Below are 18,585 nucleotides of genomic sequence, written 5' to 3' on the forward strand. Positions count from 1 at the left end.
TATAAATACATAGAATAATTATTTAAAATATCAATTATGCAGTAATATCTATCTTTTCAACAGTATACATACTTTTGTAACTTAAATTTGGGACATACCTTTGCGCTAGTTCTGTCCATTGGTCCAGCCACTTGCATGTTGGAATATCTCTCATACATGCCTAAAAAAAAGATACTCTGAATATATTTATGTATATAAGTGTTTCTAGAAACATTCTAAACACAGTCTGTATGAATGTTTTTATTTAAGCATTAAGTACAAAACAGAATAAAACAGTATTTCTTCTATACAGTACCAGTGGAGTTTTAAAAATGAGTTTAGCTTCTTATCATTTTGCCTTCTATACCTCCATGATCTCCAACAAAGCCTCTGTGACTGTTTCCAAGGATGTCAAAGCAAAAGTCTCCCTCTCATAGGAGCCAGGAGAGAATGATCTGTCCCGGTAACTGGAGCGGAAGGCGATGACAGCAGCTGACTTGACTTTGCTAATGCCAAACAGCAGGTAAAATTTGGGTAATGAGAACTCTGTCAAGCTGAGTCTCAAAACTTGCTTGGTCTCTTCTATAAAAAAGAAAAGGAACAAGTAAAGACTTTAAAGATATAATTTTTTTAAAAAAAATTCTGAAGTGTCACATATTTTATTATGAATTTATAAAATTTGAATATCATATCAAATTACCTAACAGTGCTCCCTAAATCAACCCTCTGGATATGTTAGCTTCATGCTCATCAATTAACTCCCTGTCTACAAATTCGTACTAGGAAAGCAACATTGTTAACCAGTGCTGAGCTTTAAGCTTAGGTGATAACTACTAGGTTTCCATGAAAAATGTGCATAGAACATCTCAGCTGTGGCTTGAGATGGAATGAAAGTAATTCATTCTTGTTCTTTTCGATTGTATTTTATGTCATTGCTGCTGCTGCTGCTAAGTCACATCAGTTGTGTCCGACTCTGTGTGACCCCATAGACGGCAGCCCACCAGGCTCCACTGTCCCTGGGATTCTCCAGGCAAGAATACTGGAGTGGGTCGCCATTTCCTTCTCCAATGCATAAAAGTGAAAAGTGAAGTCACTCAGTCGTGTCCGACTCTTAGCGACCCATGGACTGCAGCCCACCAGGCTCCTCCATCCATGGGGTTTTTCTAGGCAAGAGTACTGGAGTGGGGTACCAGTGCCTTCTCCGATTTCATGTCATTACTATAGATCTAAATAAGCAGCTTGGTGTGAAGGCATCATAATATTAATAAATAAATAGGTAATCTAGGCTAATCAGGTGGTATAAAATGGGGAAAGGACTTGGTAAAAACACACACTGCTTTCCTGGAACTTACCACTAAAATGAAGTTGTGAACAAGTACACAGAGAGTGAATGATGTTAATGACCAATCCATGTGTGGAAGCTCTCAAGGAGAGTGGCCCTGTGGCTACTAAGAAAGTAACAACGTGGAAGAGGTAGGGGAGATGAGCTGCCACGTCGAGGGAATTGTTGAAGGACAGCATTAGCATGTAGCGAGCCAGAATGGCAATGTCATCCCACATAAGATGTTGCTCTAAAGTAGGAGTTGGAGATAGGCATGTCTTGTCAATTATTTTGCACATCCTTCCAATAACCTGTAAAGAAGCAAAATTAAAAAAAAAAAAAAAAGGAGCTAGAAAGTTTTATCACAAAAAATTTCTTCTTAAAATGATTGTTATAAAACAAAAAACCTCCTGATTAAAAAAAAAAACAAAAAAAACCAGATACATCAAACCATACCCCAGAAGGCAAAGGAAAAGTGATTACCTTGCTTGAAACCAATTTCACATTTCCAGAAGCCAAAGCTACAGCGGTATCTGCCATCACCTCAGCCTTTATTGATCCCAAGCCACCAGTTGCACTGGTTTTGATGAAACTGTCCAGTACAACATCAAGGAGGTCTGTAATCTAGTGGAAGAGGGAAAGATTAACTTACATTTTAGCTATTCTACCAACTTAATTTTTAACTTAAAAATAATTCAAGGAGCAGTCCAATCAATATGAAAATTCTGTTTTACCTGAGGCCTCCAAAACACTAGGTTTTATTTAGAGACTTGTCAGAAATTTATCATAAAATATCCAGAAAAGGATCAGAACAGTCACTCAATTCCTTCAGAGACTGGTATTAAAAAATTTTAAATCTCTACATATATTATTTTCATTCACTTTTAAAGCACCTCTGTTCTCTAAGACAATAATGTATCAGTATAAAGTACAATTATTTTAAAATAAAAGAAATGACATCAAAGTACTGAAATGTTTTGTAGAGCTACAAAACTGGCTCCAAGGTCATTTAAAATAATGTGGAGGATTCACAGCATTATCTGAATAAGGGTATTGCCTCCTTAAGTAATTACTTTGAAGAAATGATAGCATAATTCTTGTCAGATAGAAATTATATTATACTATTTTAATATTGGCATTCTTAAAACAGAACTATAAGTGAGAGCAAGAGGCCCAAATAACATCATTAGCAAACATTTACTGACACCTGTGGTAGACAGGATACTAGAATATACTATAAGGCACTACTTATCAGAAACAATATCAGATTTTCACAGTTAAATTCTACATGCAGCCATCCCTTGGTGTCCGTGGAGATTAGTTCCAGGACCCCCTGAAGATTATCAAAGTCCCTCACTTAAGAAATGGCAGAGTACAGTTGGCCCTCAACACCTGTGGGTTCTGCACATCATGGATTCTGCGCGGCAACTGTAATAATGCTGTGGAGAAGAGTGCTAGAATAATTAGTTTTTCTCTGGCTCTGAGACACAGACTCCTATGGTTCTGAAGTGGATCAGGGGTTAGGTGGGTGTCTGGCATGCTTTTTGAAAACGGGGACTGTCTTTTTCTATAGCTATATCCCTAGTGCAGTGCTTCGCACAATGTGGGTATCAGACAAATATCTGCACCAAGGAGGTACTAGATAAATATTTGAGCAAACTCAATACCTGCCCAAGGCTCCCCCATATTTTTGCTTGAATAGATGGATACATCTGTTTCTCATTTATGGTCATTGTTATCAGCTTATCAAGAATTGCAGTAACTCTCTGTCGCTTGGCATCATCATTGTGCTTACAAAAACGTACTAGATTTGATAGCCATGGAGTCATGTACTCCAAACAAAGGTGTTTCAATTCAATACCTGGGGGGGAAAATTACATTATTAGCACAGATGGTCCACGAAAATGACATCAACAATTATTTCAAAATAAAAGATTGGGAGGAAAAAAGGTACAAGGTAAAGACCATAACCTAGAATCAGGCCTGGAGAAAAGAGACTTGGCAAATATATTACTGAAGAGAGAGATGAAGAAAGAGAACAAGCCTTAAAGAAAGTAATCTCCAAAGTCATTAAGCCAATTTTGAAAAGTTTTATATTACTTTTCTCCCTTTTAATAGCCTCTCTTCTAGTTAAAAATATTCTCATTTTATTCTCATTTTAAAAGGAATATTGGTAATCATAGGAACTTTGATAAAAAGAGAGTATCACCATAAAAATGAAATTGGATATCAATATATTGGTGTATCACTTGACCTCTCCATAGGCTTTCAAATCTATGCAGAGATACTGTATATTCATGGGTTACACACATGTAACCCATCCCAACTCCTCCACAAAAATTAGGGTTATGCTACATACAGAATATATTTGTTTTTTTTTTATTTTTAATTGGAGGATAGTTGCTTTACAATATTGTGTTGGTTTCTGCACACAGTATGCTCTGAATGTTTATTTCACTATATATTATACTGAGATTTACTCAACATTAAAAATTTTCCAAGGAAGGACATCTTGTAACTTTTTATTTTGAAGTAACTCCAAACTTACAAAAAGATACAAAATTAATGCAAAGATTCCTCTATATAACTTCACCAAGAGTACCCAAAGCATTTTTTAATCATGTTTATATATATATATATATATATATATATATATATAGCATAAAACCTGCCATTTTAAACTGTTCAGTTCACAGGAATTAAGTACATTCACATTGTTGTGCAACCATCACCACCATCCATTTCAGAACATTTTAATCTTCCCAAATTGAAATTCTGTACCAAAAATATTTTTAATGGCCTCATATTATTTCATGATATGAAGATTACATAGAATAATAATGTAATTGGTTCTTCAGTGTTTATTTTTAGACTGCTTCAGCGTTTTGCTTAAGTAATGTTTAGCGAAGCACAAAAGTATGTAAAATAAATCTCTGGCAACAGATATGATAACAGTGGTTACTGTTGGTGAGGCAATGGACTGCCAGAGAGGAAATTTCTGGATGCTGGAAATGTTCCGTATCTTGATCTGGGAGAGAGTTTTATAATGTACTCACGTGTAAAAATTAATCAAATTGTTTATTTAAGATTTTGGCACTTTATTGATGATAAGATGCACATGAATTTTAAAAATCTAAATAAAAAATAATGCTATGATAAACATATGGACATTAATTCCTTAGGATAAATTCCTTAGGAATTATGAGTCCAAAAGCTGTAAACATCCTTAGGATTCTCCATATCCATGTCCAAGCTACTCTCCAGAAAAGTTACTCGTGTTCACAATTCCAAAGACATCAACACTGCATTTTTTAAAAATCTTTCTTTGCCTGCCAACATAGGTCCATATAGTCAAAGCTATGGTTTTTCCAGTAGTCAAGTATGGATGTGAGAGTTGGACCATAAATAAGGCTGAGCACTGAAGAGCTGATGCTTCTTAACTGTGGTGTTGGAGAAGACTCTTGAGAGTCCCTTGGACTGCAAGGAGACCAAACCAATCAATCTTAAAGGAAATCAGTCCTGAATATTCATCAGAAGGACTGATGCTGAAGCTGAAGCTCCGAGACTCTGGGCACCTGATGTGAAGAACTGACTCGTTAGAAAAGTCCCTGATGCTGGGAAAGATTGAAGGCAGGAAGAGAAGGGGATGACAGAGGATGAGACGGTTGGATGGCATCACCAATCGATGGACACAAGTTTGAGCAGGCTCCAGGAGATGGTGAAGGACAGGGAGACCTGGTGTGCTGCAGTCCATGGGGTTGCAAAGAGTTGGACACGACTGAACGACAATTCTTTCAGTTTGAATTTCTTCAAATTTGTTAGTGAACTTTCACCATTTCCTTTGTTTCAATCTATTACTTTTCTTGCTTCATAAGTCCTTACTCAGAAAGCAATTAAATATTATTCCTCTTTCTTACATGGTTCCAGTTTTTATATTCAATTCTTAAAAAAAAGTTAGAACTTATTTCAGCATCATCTTGTGGTTTGGGGTTAAGATGAAGACCCAACTTGATTCATTTCTCAGCCTCCTCATTTCTGAAGTGATTTAATCTTCCCCCATTAGTCTGTGTTACTTCTTTATCAATATGCTTCTCTTAAAGTGATCTGATTGCTGATTTTTGAATACTCATTTTAATTACTGTTCAGTTCAGTCACTCAGTTGTGTCCTACTCTTTGCAACTCCATGGACTGTAGCACACCAGGCCTCCCTGTCCATCACCAACTCCCAGAGCTTGCTCAAACTCAGGTCCATTGAGTTGGTGATGCCATCCAACCATCTCATCCTCTGTCGTCCCCTTCTGCCTTCAATCTTTCCCAGCATCAGGGACTTTTCTAATGACTCAGTTCTTTGCATCAGGTGGTCAAAGTATTGGAGCTTCAGTTTCAGCATCAGTCCTTCCAATGAATACTCAGGACTTATTTCCTTTAGGATTGATTGGTTTGATCTCCTTGCAGTCCAAGGGACTCTCAAGAGTCTTCTCCAACACCAAGTCAAAGCATGAATTCTTCAGTGTTCAGCTTTCTTTATGGTCCAACTCTCACACATCCATACTTGACTACTGGAAAAACCTTAGCTTTGACTATAAGCTCCTTTTAGCTTTTCTTTCAATATTTTCTTAGCTATTGTATTTTCAAATGAAATGCATAGCATAATCATTTAAAGCTCTACCTCATTCTTAATCCTCAACTCTCACAGCTATTTTGAAGGGACTGAACTGAATCACAACCATCTGATAAGAACTGTCCCTCCAGGAACACAATACATGTGTCCATTCACTCAAACCTTCGTTAATATTTTTTTTAATAAAGCTTTATATCCGTCTTGTCAGTTTTGCATGTTTTCTTTTTAGAGTTATAATCCTACATCTCTTGCTGTAAAAATACACAGTGATCTGGTCTTAATGAATTTCCAAAGCTTTCAATTAACACAGAAAAGTCAAGAAATGTGTTTGAGTGTATTAAAAAGTTTTATGTATTATGGAGAGAGAAAGGGAAGGGAAGAATATGTCAGGGAATAAGCTGGGAGAAGAGCAACATTTATACTACTACAGAGTCTGAAGATGGATAGACGTAAAGAATAGATGTTAAATTTACGTTTATGAAAGCCAAGTCAGGAGTTGACTCTGGACCTTGTATTTTGTGCCACTGCATTTCCCATGAACTATACATAAACAATAAAATCACAGTTCAAATTCAACCTGAAGTAAAGAGAAAATGACTACTTCCCTAAAATCAAGGAGACAACATGGATATTTTACACATTTGGAATAACTTGCTAAGAAGAGAAATTTGCTAATGTGAAACACGGAATGAAAAACACTTTGTAAGTGGTGCAGAGACAAAGAAGATATCAAAATCTTCCCATTGTGCATGTATTGCCAAATTTTTTGTGGATTTCTCAATGTTATCTACCATGAAGTTTCTTCAGTAAGACAAAAAATAAAAATAAGAAGTGGAAATACACTAAAGATTTCATTGGCAAATTTTGAAATCAAAGGACTGTCTTTGAATCTTCTTAGAATCATTGTTAGTATTAAAAAAAAAAAAATCATTACTTACTAGATTTGCTAAATCCAGAAATACACTCTTCCAAAAATTCTAAGGTGAGGTGTGGCTCATTGGCTGCCAGGGTCTTACTAATAGAGACAATAAAGAGGGTGTTGTTGGCTGGGATACATAAACCTGACGTCTCTAGTAACTGGCCCTCAATTTTTAAGTTAAAGGTACAAGTTAAGGCACACAGAAGATTATAGGCAGCTGACCTAGGAGAAAACACAAATTAAGTTGTTTTAAACTTCTTTCTTATAATTTCAAATTTTTCATAACATATAACTTATGATTCTGTTACCAAGCATAGATCAACTATTTTAAAATTTTATGACCAGAGATAAGATTTTATAATTCTATGGTAAATTCCAAATACCCCACAATTATATGTTTTAAAAGGAAAATTCTCCATATAATCAGAAGAGAACTCTGAGGCTCCTAACGACAGCGAGTATAAGGCCTTTCTAAAAGACATTCCTTTGGGATATAAAATATGAGAATTTTATGGTCTTAAGATCAGTCAATATGAAGAAAGTCAGAATAAGGCATACCATATTTTCAGTGAGGCCAAAACTCAAAATTGTGGCTCCCCTTCTCACTAGATCCAGATATAACCAGGAGCACAAGAAATGAGATGGCCCTCATAAAATTAGAATGCTAAAATTTTTCATTAGAATCTACCAAATTTCTTTCTAGGTGTCCTACAATTTATACTACAAACTAGAGGTCAAGCAATTTTTTAATATAATTAAGTACCTTCCTCCAAGTGCCATTTTTTCCTTAAATGAACTTCTATTATACATAAAAGCACTGAATTAAAAAAAATAAAGAACACACAAACCGTAATATATATCCAGGTTCCATCAGAACCAAAGTCTTCCCTAAAAATGTCTAAAAATATACTTAAACAATTTAGGAGATAGCTCAAAATACTCAATTTTCAGACTTAGATTTTTCCACCCTATCCAGCAAAACAAATGGTTTGCTCAGTAAATTTCAGGTTTTCCTTATCTCTGAACTTTCATCATGCTAATATATTTATGTAATAACCACACAGGGGAAAAAGCCACTGAAATATAAGTCTGCCTCAAGGCTTTTTCTCTGGAACAATAGGCTTCAGCAAAAAGCAGAAGCTGTCAGTTTGCTTTATTTCACAAGAGAAGAATACAGGTTCATTCAAGCTAATAACTGTTAGAAGTCTGCTAGCACTCTTCTATGAGGAATTCTGAACTAGAAACTCAAGACAGACATAGCTCCATTTTCCTCAAATGAAAATATTAACATCATTGTTTCTAAGTTTGTGTATCTTTTATTAACGCCAAGGAATTCTAAGCGATGCTATTTTGACAGTGACTTTCACTCTTATTTCAACAGAACTGTTATTTCAACAGAACTGGGATTCCTCAAACTGGGAGTAGGTGTCACAGACTCCTCTCAGATAATGAAAGGTAAGCATACGTGAAATTTTGTGTGTATTTTCTGGGAGTTCACGGACCCCATGAGGACCGTCCAGGTAAAGAAATCTTGCTTATTTTTTTTCCTCTTTAATTAGGGAGGATTTGCAATTCTAAAAAACCCATTTATAAACCCTGGGCTATATTATACCCTAGGGAAGATTTTCCAAAGCCAAGAATTTATATCTGTAAAAACTTAATAGTCCCAAGGTACTTGGGGCAAAACATCATCTTAACATGAAAAGGAGAGAGGCCGAAGAGGGAAGTGGTATGGAGACACTGGCAGAGAGGAAAGGGTGGTGGGGGGGTGGGGAGGCAGTTGGGAGGAAATATTTGTTAAGTACAAACAATTTGCTAGACGCTATGCTCTACTACCACACATTTATTAAACTTTGTAAGTTTACAGGAAGGCAGGGTTACCTTTATTTTTAAAAAGAGGAAACTAGTGCTCATCTGCAGAACTTCAGTACCTTGACCAAAGTCATACAGAGCAGCAGGTCTAGATTTAAACCAAAACTCCTGATGCCATAGGCCCTGTCCTTTCCTCATTCATTTAGATACTGAGCCTAACCAGATCCAATTATAACTCTGCTCATCTGACATCTATATTTGTCTTAAGCTTTCTTTCAAGAATTTTGTTAAAGTTACACAGTCGCGGAAACTATGTAATGTTACTCAATTACTGAACATTAAGCCTTCCTTTTCAAATAATGATAATCTTATTTGACTGTAAGGGAGCTGAATAGTGATGTACTTTTAAATATGGGAAAAATTAGAGAACTCAGAAAAGGAGAAATTTTATTTAGAAGTAGACTTAAAAAAAAAAAAACTTTTTTAAAAAAGAAAAACAAACAAAAAAACCCCACCAAAATGGCCATGTTGTTATGTTTCAGATGAAAGTTGAAAGAACACTGGTTTAGTATAAATCACCCTATCCAGATTTACATAGTTCATGTGTGAATCTGATGAGGGCATACTGGTTTACCTATTTAGAATGCCTGCTAATAATTTATAGTATTAAGGTAGAGGCTGCCTTAAAAGTTTATTAATTGATCTCATTTTAAAACCAACAAACCTTAAATAAGACTGAAATGAGTTTTTAAAAAACCTACCGTAAACTAGGGTCTGAACTGCCTAAATTAAGTAATGCAATATTGAGTAGTGTCCCAGGGACGTCTTTTGGCCGAATCTTGGTGTGCTGGGGAATGGAGTCGGGTTGCGACAGCTCCCAACGTGTCCGGATGTGAATGATAGACTGAACGATGGCATCACATTCTTGGTGCATGAAGGTGAGAGGTGTGCCTTGGTTTGCAATCGTTAGGGTGAACTGGTTCTCGTCCACTAGGCAGATCTCTTCAATTTCCGAGGCATAATAGATATCATTTAAAAAGACTGATTGCCCCAGCACTTTTGTTCGCTCTGCTGAGGTTACTTGAACAGCAGTAGAACCAACCTGGAAAATGGCAGCAAGACGGGAGAGTGGAAAAGGATTAAATTTCATTATGTAGAAATCTGAGAGGTTTAAAAAACCAACCAAACAAACAAAATACCATGATTGCCATTTAAAGAGTTACCACCATTATATATTCAAACAGGTTCAATAAAAATTGTGATAAGTGCTGTCAAAAGAAACTGAAAACATCAGAAAACATTTTTTAGCTTCTAAAAGCTTGAGATCCTATGGATAATTACAAATTTTATCCTGAAGGTTCATGTTCATCCTCTGCTAAAAAGCATGTAATAATCAAAAGAACTCTCAATAGGTAGTTCCCATTCCTCAATTATTCCTGCCATTTGACAGATATGCAGCAAACTGCCCACTCTACACTACTCTCCTGCCTCCAATCCAACCTGGAAATCATATTAAGCACACACCTCTCCAGCCTTCTGCAGGACCTCCATTAAGACAGAAAGCTTGGTTTTCCTCCATCTGGACTTTACATTTGCTATACAGTACTAAAGGAACCCTGGGGAGTCTAGTAGATTGGCTGGTTAGTCAAGCAAGGCAAAGAATCACTTACCTAACAGGCAGTGAAACTTACTTTAATAGACACCTTGGTGTCTTTGTGAGCTAGCTTGAGAGCATTGTGGAAAACCTTCAGGTCCTCTTCTAAAGCCAAGGTGGCAGCGGGTAGTTTCTGCTGTTCATGCTCAATGTGCTCAGCCAGTTTCCCAGGACAGTCTATGAAAATGAGTCTTTTGCTGCCTTTGAGGCCAGTCAGCAGCCGCTCATGATACTTGGTATATTCCCTGACCCAGGAGTTACAGTTATAGATATATACTGCAGAGACATTATCATAAGCAAAGCCAGGAAAAACCACAAACCACTTGGAGAGAAAGTCTGTTTTAAAGCGATTGCTAGGCCCAGTATGGGTAAGGTCCACTACAATTTCATATGGCTTTGCATAATATGGCTTTAAAGTCAGCAAGACGTGGTATATCAGCAAATCGCCATTGATTTGACCAGTTTTGAACCTGAGGAGGATGAAAAAAAGGACACAAATCATTAAGAGTTCTGAATTCCTTTATTTTCTGATTAGTTTTCTAGAGAAAACAAACTATAATATGAAACAATTATACAAAGTCTGGATCCATTTTTTAAATCACTTGTTCTTAAGACACTGAGAAGGCTGAAGTAAAATGGAAGAGGCAAATCCCCAGTTCAAAACCTGAGCAACAACAGCAACAACAAACTTGTCTACCACAGTCAAGCAAGGAGGAAGGCAATGGACACTGGTCAGTTGCTTCCAGGCCCACACAAGTTCCCAGGTGAACTATTTAGGTGGGAATGACCCACTTGGTGCCTTGGAGTAAACTGAATGAATTTAGTCAATTCATTTAATCCACCATGACCAGAAAGAATGGGTCAATAGTGATCATGTGATTCAAACCAGGACAACCAGGGCCAATAGGCCCAATTCAAAGACTTCAGCTTAAATTGTTGAGAACTGAGATCTTTTTCTCCCCTGATGTTTATAATTAAAGGAACATATAGCTCTGAGAGTTGTTAGCTTGTACCTTAAGATATGAATGAAAAGCCTGCCTAAAAACTGAAGAAATGGAGCAGAGAAATGACAAGATAAACTGCGGCCCCGGCCATTTCTTTTGAGTCCTAGATAAAGCCCCTCTCCTGGGATCAAATTTATTCCTGTATTATTCAGTTGTGTGAGCCAATATATTCCATTTTTTTGATTAAGTTGTCTATGTCGTATGTTGTCTACATCCAAAAAAATGCTAATCAATATGAGTAGTCAAAATAAGGACCATAAGAAAGCCCCCAAATACAGTCCAGAATTTCAAAATGAATCAACCTTATATCAACTTTGGCCCAACGTTCTATACTTGATGATTCTGGTGGTACTACAAAGTAAGCTAAAACAAATATCCTCTCCTAAGAGTTTTAAATCTTATTGGGAAAAAAATAAGATAAAAATATGACAAGTTTAAGTCATCTTAAAGTATTTCAAGAACAAAGAAGGGATATGAGGTAGTATGTAATCACTTGTCAAAGAAACTACACAGAAAAATACTTTTGTGAAGTTCAAAAGAGGGAGAAATCAACACAAACTGGGTAATCAGTGAAAGCTACATAGAAGATGCTGAAGTGGGCAGGAGGAATTTCAAACTCAACAAGAGGAGGGAATAGCAGGCCTCATGGAGAGAGAGAAGAAGGGGGAAAAATAGGCAACTAGATGTGCTGAGGCAAGAATCAGCTAGCTGAGCTAGAATGGAGCATTCGTGTAGAGAAATTTTAAGAGAGAAAGCTGGAAAAATACAGAATAGCCAAATTGTGAAGGGACCAAAACTGCTCAACTAAGGGGCTCAGATTTTCTCTTAAGAGCTTGGTATTTCTTGGAGGATGTTTTGTGGCACACCAGCGGTAGAATCAACTCTGTGCCTCATTAAAACGCAGTTTCCTGTCCTAGCCCAGACCTACTATATATAAATCTATGCAGTGGGGCCCGGAGATTTTCATCATTTTTAAACAACCTTTTCATCTGATGTTTATGTGCACAAACATTTCTGAATTGCAGCTGCAGGTGTTAAGAAGTTATTTGACCACATTTTTTTAAAAAGAAAAAGGTGATATGATCACAGGAAGTGATATATACAATATATAAGAAGGAGTTGAGGCTAGTAAAAAAGATATTATAATAGTCTAGGTATGGTTTAATAAGCATCTAAAATATATACAAGGCTAAAAGTGAGAGAAGAAACTGATCCAAAAATATGAAGAAAGGATCGACATGACCCAAGGTCTTTATTAAGGCTGAAACAAAGGATTTGAATTAAAAGGACTTGCTGTATAGCAAGCCTCTGCCATTACCAAGAATGTTACCACCATAAATAAAAACAGAGATCACAAGGGGCAGTCACTTTGGGGGAAAAATGAAGTCCATTTTAGACACATTGAGTATGAGGTCCTGACAGGACATTAGAGGGGAGTGTGTGTGTGTATATACACTACACTTAAGATTATAAGGGATTTTTTGTCCCTTATAACCTAAGTTTACTAGATATTCTCTCCAAACCACTGTTGCATTTCCATACTTTGAAATGCTGGTTATATACATTACTGTTTCTATTATCTGACCAATATCCTGGGTCTCCAAACTCATGTTATCAAATCAGTCTGTGGTACACAAATACAATTTTTAGAGAAGATTTTAATGCTCAATCTCAGGGTAAGTGCTATTTTCTCTTTTTCTGAAAGATACTAACATAGCATTCGAAAGCATATAGCAGACATACATAATAAGCATAGGGTCAAAAGGCATTAAACAGAAAACCCTCCCTACCCTGGAGGCGGGGATTTGTCCTACAAAGCCTCCTGTCATGCCAGTGGCCAAATAGACAAGTTGGAGATTTTTTTTTCCCCTGTGACATGTGCTTTAGCTGCAGTGGAAAGGAAATGTGTCATCTGTGGTTAGTGGAAAGCTAGCTGTACATATCCTTTTTTTTTAAACTGCAGATTTACTTTTAGGTTCAGATTCTTCAAGTCTATTCTGCTTTAAATTATTTGGAAGCTGTGCTTCAAGAAAAGAAAAGAAGTGGCTTATTAAAATCAGGTTATAAGATTTTGACCAAGCATTTTGTAAGGTAGGTCATATATATGGCTTTTCTTATGCCTGTTCATTTATAACTTCTTACAGATTAGTGTTTGAGGAAATTGTACTAACAAAGTAGAATTAGTAATGGAACACGTATGCTGTTTTCTTCTCTGTTCTATTAAGTAAAATTTAAGTAAGAAATGGCAAGAGTTACCATCAACACAGAGCTTTAAATTAAGATTAAGTAGGATTTGAGTTTAGTCTCTTAAGTGAATTGTAAAGTTCATGCTATTCATGTTCATGTTAATAAAATAAGTTTAAAAAACAAATTTCTCACTACTAATGCTTAGGCATTATAAATTTTATTGAAAACTACCAGAGATAAAGGAAAGTTTTGATTATATCACCTGGCCTCCACTGCATAAATTAGAGATGTAGAGACAGCTCTCTATTCTTAGGCATTTGTAAGGATATCAAAGTCTCATTTTGTTAACGGTTTGTTTATTTGGGGATGACAGTACATCTGGCTGAAGACAATCAACAGCGGGCCTATTATTTATCCTGTGGTGAGAACTGCTAAAATGTGTACAAATACTATGAGACATATTACACTGCTAATGAACTAATGTGACAAGAATAACTTGCTTTGAATCATTTTTAGCATCTCATGCAGAAGTCCAGTCTAGTATAAAAGTCTGGAAATTATTTGTTTATCTAATGTAAAGTCTTTCTCTTTGAGGAAAAATCACAAGTACTTCGACAAAAATACTTTGTGGAAGTATCCAAAGATTTATGTCATTCAACTTAAAAATTGAATTCAAACACTATTATAGACAAGTCAGTGCACAATATCTTTAACTGTCTATAAAAATTACAATCTGAAAAGTAATCTTACTTCTAGAACACATAAGGGTTTTTTTTCTCCTCCATACTATCAATAGGAAATATTACTTCAGAGGTTAGTTTCTAGTTAGCATTGTTTATTACATGCTACTTTCATTTGTATAACAGTATGTCACATTTGTTATTCTCAAATCAACTATACTTCAGTTGGGAAAAAAAAAGCATGAGTAGCAGCAGTATCTGTGTCACCTGGGAATTAGTTAAAACTCTCAAGTCCCTCCTAGACCTATGCATTAAAAACAAACTCACATCCATGTACTTTCAAGTTTGAGAAGAACTTATATATAATAGGCAAACAGGCACTTTTATTTGATATATCTCAGGAGACGGAAATGGCAACCCACTCCAGTAACCTTGCCTGGAAAATTCCATGGACAGAGGAGCCTGGTGGTCTACAGTCCATGGGGTCACAAAGAGTCGCACATGACTGACTGACTAAACAACAGAAGAGTAAACTGATTTTTGCTCCCGCTTCCCTATTCATATAAATGCAAACAATAAAACACTCTTGCAAAAGTGGCCCAGACAAACTGGAATACTATTTTAAAAGAGATAGCTCAATAATGGTAATGAATCTTTCCTGCTGGCTTACCAGTACCTAGAACAGATATGCCAGTTGCATTTAAATTTTCAGTCTTATGATGGATAATGAAAATTAGGAACACAGTTTTCCCCTTTGTGGACTGGCTTCCAACAAGCTCAGACCCAAAACCGAAATTCTACCTTTTCATTTATAGGTTGATACTCTTATGATCTGCACTGACTTCCCACTTGAGTCTGAATCCCATGATCTTGATGTTGTATTTCTATTTTATTGTATAACTTATTTTTAAAGATTATGTCAAAATATTCACAGAAAAATTCTAAGCACAAATAATAATGAGAAAGGTCAATATCTTTTGTTGAACTTTTGAGATTATTCAAAGAAACTTGCCTCTTTTCCTCCGTAATGCCAGAGGTTTGGGATGAGAAAAGTGGCATGCCTTTGCTTTCAGAAAGCCACAGTAACTCAGGGGCCATAGAGGTGAACGGAGACCCATCATTATAAAAGTGCTTTCATGGATACTTGAAATGTATTTCTACGCACTAGCTTTATTCTAAGCTTCAAGATAAAACACCCAGGAAGAAAAAAGAACATCTTGAATTTCTACTTGACGTCCGTTTTCTCTTGGTTGCTACCACACTTCCCCTTTCCTGAGCCCCCTGCAAAACTATTTGCATTTTCTTCTCATACACGAAGCAAAATGTCACATTTCTCCTTTACTATACAGATGGGTGACTCATTTGTTAGAGGATGGGGAGTTTCTGCAAGGAGTTTCCTTAAATGGTCAGGAAAAAAAAAAAAAGGAGGAATCAAAAAAGTAAAAGCAGAAGTATGTGACTCAAAGCTAAATTCTTCTAACATGTTCAAGAGGGAGGAAACTCTTAAACCAGGGTATTCAGTTTACAATGACTGGCAGTTATCTGTAATGCTACCTTTTAGCATTTAAAAAATAAGAGAGAAATTAAATTGTTTCTTTATATGTAGCCTAGTAGAAAAAAGATCAGTTCAGAAGGAATTCAAACAGGAAAGCAAATGCCAGGCATGAGTGTAATTATAGCTAAAACTTATCAACTATCTATCCATCTTTTAATGACAATTACCAAAACTAGGAACCATTATTCTTTCACAAGTTAACAAATTATATTTCTTTTCCTACAGATTACCAGTACACTCACAGACATGGGACACACGGGACATTACCTGCATCTTGCCTTTCTGATGACAACAGCTTTTTCTTTGTCTCCTGGAACAAAAGCAAACTATACCCATCTGTGGGATAACAATACTACTGTCTTAGATCCAGATATTCGCAACAAGATGGACAGAAGCCAAAATGAAAACTTTAACACAAACCCTAAGACTCCTGAAGCAGATAAAAAAGATAATTCTACAAACATGCCTGAAACAGCAACATCATCTCATATCACGTTTTTAACTCCTAAATCTGAACTGGAACTTTATGTATCTTCTGTTGTCAGGAACAGTTCTCCAACAGTACAGGGCATTAAAAACACAAGCCAAAGTCACAGCGAAATTTTCAAAAAGGGTGTCTGTGAGGACAACAACAACAAAATGGCTATGCTAGTCTGCTTAATCATAATTGCCGTGCTCTTTCTTATCTGCACCATTCTATTTCTATCAACTGTGGTTCTGGCAAACAAAGTCTCATCTCTCAGACGATCAAAACAAGTAGGCAAGCGTCAGCCTAGGAGCAATGGTGACTTTCTGGCAAGCAGTGGTCTCTGGCCTGCTGAATCAGACACTTGGAAAAGAGCAAAACAGCTCACAGTGCCCAACCTAATGATGCAATCTACTGGAGTGCTCACAGCTCCGAGGGAAAGACAAGATGAAGAAGGAACCGAAAAACTCACTCACTAACAGATGCTTTAGTGAAGAAAATGCAAAGTAGCGATGAGAAAGTTTCTAGGGTCAAAATGAAGTCAGGTTGACATTTAATGCCAAGGTGTTGGTCTGGCGGGCTAAAATTTGACATGGCTGGGCCTTGCTTAGAATCAAGCAAGTGAGAAGGGAAGAAGTATGCCTGCTTACTTAATTATTTACACTGTGTCTGACACTGTTTTAAAAAGCAAATAATAAAACAACCAAGCATTCAAGGAAGGTTCTAAAGACAAGCTGAAGGAACTGACCATAATAGAGTTAGAAAGAGACAATTGATGAGTTTTTCTTTTTCAGCAATAGCAGCCACATGATCTGTGTCCAAATGTAAGTGAACTTTGAAGAGTGTCAGTGTATCATTTGAGGCTATCACATGCTTCAACACCTAACAGAAGTCACATTCCTAGTGCATAGAGCTGAACTGTGGAGTTACATGGTACTTTCTTGGCTGAATGTGACAGAATCCATACCAGTTCATCTATAAACACGGCTAACGTTATGCCAGATGCTTTCATCTTTACACGTGGTGTACATAAGAAAGTCATTTTCTACTATATTTAATTAAAACTTTAAATTTTGTATAATAAATTAAGATGATAGAATAAAAATGACTATGTATATTTACATTCACTTTATTATTTTAGCGAATACACAGCAAAGATCAATAAGAAACAAAGTACAACTGAAACAGATGAGATTTATAGCCTCAACAGAATGCTAAGTGTAAATGTAAAACACATCTTACTGTTTAAGTGTAATGTAACTCTATAAATATTGCTTATGGGATTTTTTATAGCAACTATTCAAAGGCTGATTAGATTTTGGACTTTTTGAGAGTGCCAAGTGACCTAATAAACCAATTTTATTTTTTTACTATCCAATATGACATGAGCAAAGGAAAGATATGTATATATGCATGTGTTTGTTCTAATTTGGAAAACAGGATACTCAGGTAGTTGTTGAAGGTTTAAAGAAATTGGGTTCAAGTAAAATAGTGGCTTATATTTAAGCCAAGACTTTCATCCTCAATTTAATAAATTGCAAAAATTGCTTTGAGAGACTTTCCAACTGTCCACCAAAACTGACACAGAGCATACTTAATTAAAGACCAGGCCACTCTTAAAAATCTCATCCCTTGTCGAGCATTTATTTTGGGAAATGTGCTAGACATTTAAGGAAACATTTATATATGTGTGTTTTTTATTTTTCTTTTTTACAATTCAATTCGCTTTGACAAATGTTTACATATGTCAACACCATTTAACCAACAAATAGAACATTTTCTCAGAAAGCTCCTTTAGGCCTTCTTCCAGTCTCTACTCTCTCCCCCTAACAACAGCCATTGTTTTTTTTATAAAATAATTTGAAGTATAACTGCTTTACAATGTTGTGTGTGTTTCTGTTGCACAACAAAATGAGTCAGCTATATGTATACAAATACAACCCCTCCCTCTCCAACCTCCCACTCACACCCTCAATTCCACTCCTCTGGGTCATCACAGAGCACTTAGCTGAGGAAACATTTTACATATTTATATACACTTTTTCCAAGTATTACTGCAATTCTTTCTAGGTTAGTAATTGGCATCCTGACTGAGATTCAGAATCACCTGAAGAGGTTCACTCACTAATGCCTAAGTTACACCCTTCCTCCTGATTTAAATGGGGTGAACTCCAGATAGAGGCATTGATAATTTTTGCATAATTCCCTAGATCATAATGCTCTTGGTCATCAGATTAAATTCGTAAAATTTCCATTGCTCCAAAGATCTAGGGAAGTTACATTTTTTTTTTAAGGTTACATCTTAAAATGAGAGGGGGAAAAAGAGCATCAATTTTATTATCAATTTATAAAAAATCCATTTCCCAAATAACAAATGATAGCCATAT

General features: G+C 36.1%; 2 protein-coding genes across 5 annotated transcripts in view; one reads left to right on the forward strand and one right to left on the reverse strand.

Annotated features, from left to right (window-relative positions):
- Positions 1-18,585, reverse strand: part of NF1 (neurofibromin 1) — a 240,517-nt gene that overhangs the window by 33,986 nt on the left and 187,946 nt on the right. For all 4 annotated transcript variants that reach the window (XM_043903121.1, XM_043903122.1, XM_043903123.1 and 1 more), the window contains 8 exons: positions 10,344-10,776; positions 9,414-9,754; positions 6,860-7,062; positions 2,968-3,161; positions 1,784-1,924; positions 1,332-1,611; positions 347-561; positions 99-160 (listed from right to left, as the gene is read on the reverse strand). In XM_043903121.1, coding sequence (XP_043759056.1) covers positions 99-160; positions 347-561; positions 1,332-1,611; positions 1,784-1,924; positions 2,968-3,161; positions 6,860-7,062; positions 9,414-9,754; positions 10,344-10,776 — 1,869 coding nt within the window. The remainder of the gene's footprint in view (positions 1-98; positions 161-346; positions 562-1,331; positions 1,612-1,783; positions 1,925-2,967; positions 3,162-6,859; positions 7,063-9,413; positions 9,755-10,343; positions 10,777-18,585) is intronic.
- On the forward strand, positions 13,166-17,826 carry EVI2A (ecotropic viral integration site 2A). Its single transcript, XM_043903126.1, has 2 exons — positions 13,166-13,401; positions 15,958-17,826. The coding sequence occupies exon 2, from the start codon at positions 15,979-15,981 to the stop codon at positions 16,675-16,677; it is 699 nt and encodes a 232-aa protein (XP_043759061.1). The 5' UTR covers positions 13,166-13,401; positions 15,958-15,978; the 3' UTR covers positions 16,678-17,826.

This window comes from Cervus elaphus, chromosome 5 (assembly GCF_910594005.1).
Source record: "Cervus elaphus chromosome 5, mCerEla1.1, whole genome shotgun sequence".
NCBI lineage: Eukaryota > Metazoa > Chordata > Mammalia > Artiodactyla > Cervidae > Cervus > Cervus elaphus.